Source organism: Chaetura pelagica, unplaced genomic scaffold (genome assembly GCF_000747805.2).
Source record: "Chaetura pelagica isolate M959 unplaced genomic scaffold, ChaPel_1.0 scaffold302, whole genome shotgun sequence".
In the NCBI taxonomy this organism is placed as follows: Eukaryota; Metazoa; Chordata; class Aves; order Apodiformes; family Apodidae; genus Chaetura; species Chaetura pelagica.
The window spans coordinates 1850008-1852581 of record NW_009952561.1 but is presented as its reverse complement, the minus strand read 5'-3'; the positions used below and the strand labels follow the sequence as shown (position 1 = coordinate 1852581).

Sequence of the window (2574 nt, the reverse complement as noted above, 5' to 3'; positions counted from 1 at the left end):
CCCCCCCCCCCCGTGGGCAGGAACACCAAAACAAAAAGCCACTATGACACCCCCACCAAACCTGGCGTCCACCACCATGAACCTCACATCGCCTCTGCTCCAGTGCAACATGCCTGCCACCAACATTGGCATCCCACACACACAGAGGCTGCAGGGGCAGATGCCAGTCAAGGGGCACATCTCCATTCGCTCCAAGTCCGCCCCGCTGCCCTCTGCACCCGCACACCAGCAGCAGCTCTACGGTCGCAGCCCGCCTGCAGTCGCCATGCAGGCTGGTCCTCGCACCTTGGCTGTTCAACGGGGCATGAACATGGGAGTCAACCTAATGCCAACCACGCCCTACAACGTTAACTCCATGAATATGAACACCCTGAATGCCATGAACAGCTACAGGATGACACAGCCCATGATGAACAGCAGTTACCATAGTAACCCTGCCTACATGAACCAGACAGCACAGTATCCTATGCAGATGCAGATGGGAATGATGGGAAGCCAGGCCTATACCCAGCAGCCTATGCAGCCAAATCCTCATGGAAACATGATGTATACTGGCCCCTCCCATCACAGCTACATGAATGCTGCTGGGGTACCCAAGCAGTCTCTCAATGGACCATACATGAGAAGATGAGCAAGATGAACTTGCATCCTAAAAACTGAAATATATATAAATAAAGGAACCTTTTATACTGACGAACCAGAGAAAATGGACCTTTTTCCAGTTAAAATATTGCTGTAGATTTAGAGGGATTTTCTTTGGTTTATTTTATTTTTTAGGAAGCCTGGTCTTTATTTTTTGGATTTTTGTTTTGTGTTTTTATTTTCTTCACAATCCTGAAACAATTTACAGCTAAAATCATTTACAGATGTTTTTTAGAGGGGAAAACATGCACAAAATCTTTTCATAATTTAAAAAGAGCCTTACTTTGCTGACAATGTGGACAGAGTATGTGTACCAGTGAAATAATCTTTCTAAATTTTTTTTTTTTTCAAATGTATGTCCTTCTCCCTTGTGCCCCTCTATGCGGTTTCTACTGCTGCAGTCATGTAAAATGTTTGACATCTCAAAGAGTAACAACCCTTCTCTCTAAACCCCACCTGGTATTTCCTACTTCTAGCAGGAGGCACTTATTGCGGGACTTTGGAAGGGGACACAGAGGATAAATGAAGCTCTTTATTTCTGCGAGTCAGGACAAATTTTTAATCTTTAATCTTCCCTGACACCCTCGCCCTCAGTAAAATTGGAGTTACGTGTAAACAATAAACTATTCACATTGGTGTTTTTGTAGATGAGTTAATTGAAATTGTATGTTTTATGCTGAAAATATAATGTAACTTTGAAATGATCCCATTCACCACCCAGACATGCATGTGCACACCCATGTGCATGCATGCACATGTTCTGTCACTCTGAACTCTGAAGCATCTCAAGAGAGAACTGTTTGTATCCCCTACGCAGTCACGAGGAGAACGGGGTGGTTAGTGGTTGGTTAGGAGAAGAAAATGGTCGTAGGCTCTTCTGTTGAACTGCAACTCAGCCACAACTCTGAGATCCCAAACTCTGCTTTAGTATGTACTTTGGAATGCTGGCAGTCTTGGTTCTGAGCCTTTGGGTCAGGCTGAGCTCAAAAGCAGGTGTTTCCAATGGTCTGCCTCTTAATCTCTTTACTTAGGTGATTTTGGAAGATGAAGTGTATGTTTTCAGTGACTTGATGAGAACCCTGTGCTGTCCTTGTCACAGGTTAGGAAGTTGCTGAATGTGCCGCTCTCTCGGAGACTCGGTGATGTTTTCCCTGATCTTCTCACTATGTTTGAGACCCATTTTATAGAAATAGCCACACTTTTGATCTAGTGTGGGAAAAGAAGGGAATCGGCCTGTTTTACAGGAGTGAAACAGACCAAAGACCACAGTAGGATTCAGGCGGCAGGATTTTGCTGTTTCTTGCTGCATAATCCAATTTACATTCTTTTTGGCTACACTGCTGGCATGTCACCCAATACAAAAAGGGACATCCTTTAATGTAAAGTTCTTTTTTTTATTGTATGTGAAGTAGAAATACAGACATTAATAAGACTGATTTCTTTTGTTTTTAAACCAAAAGAGTCTAAAAGAAAGTTGGGGTTTCTTCAGATGCACTAAAATGGACTTTCCTCCAATAACTGCTAACCATAAAAGGCAGAATTCAAAGGACTTCCACTTTTATTTCTGTTCAGTTTTGAGCATGTACAAGGCTGTGTAGGACCCCATTTCTGTATATACTATTCCAGTTCCAAATAACCCATGTAGAAAGCGCACTGTGCTGCCCTCTCCTTCCTAGATCTTCAGCTGTGTCACTGCTTCCTGGTTGCTGGGTGCGGGGAGGGGGGGGGCCGGGGGGCTTCTTGCTTGGCTTCCTAATGAAATGCTTTCCTAACTCTGTGCTTGCTTTTATCACTGCTGGTGGGTTGATGTTCATACAGAGCAGCTCCTTCCTAGAATCCCAGGTTGGAAGGGACCTCAAGGATCATCTGGTCCAGGGCCGGGGGGTGGGTAGGGGTCTGAGACAGGAGGAGAAGCTGTTGAAATGAGGGCTG

General features: G+C 44.6%; 1 protein-coding gene across 2 annotated transcripts in view; it reads left to right on the top strand.

Moving 5' to 3' along the window:
- Positions 1–1319, top strand: part of KAT6A (K(lysine) acetyltransferase 6A) — a 28958-nt gene extending 27639 nt beyond the window's left edge. Inside the window, exon 19 of one of the 2 annotated variants that reach the window (XM_009993232.1) lies at positions 45–1319. In XM_009993232.1, coding sequence (XP_009991534.1) covers positions 45–631 — 587 coding nt within the window. In that variant the 3' untranslated portion in view covers positions 632–1319. Of the gene's footprint in view, positions 1–35 lie in introns of both variants that reach the window. The other variant, XM_009993231.1, reaches the window with a different exon arrangement.
- The last annotated feature ends 1255 nt before the right edge of the window (positions 1320–2574 follow it).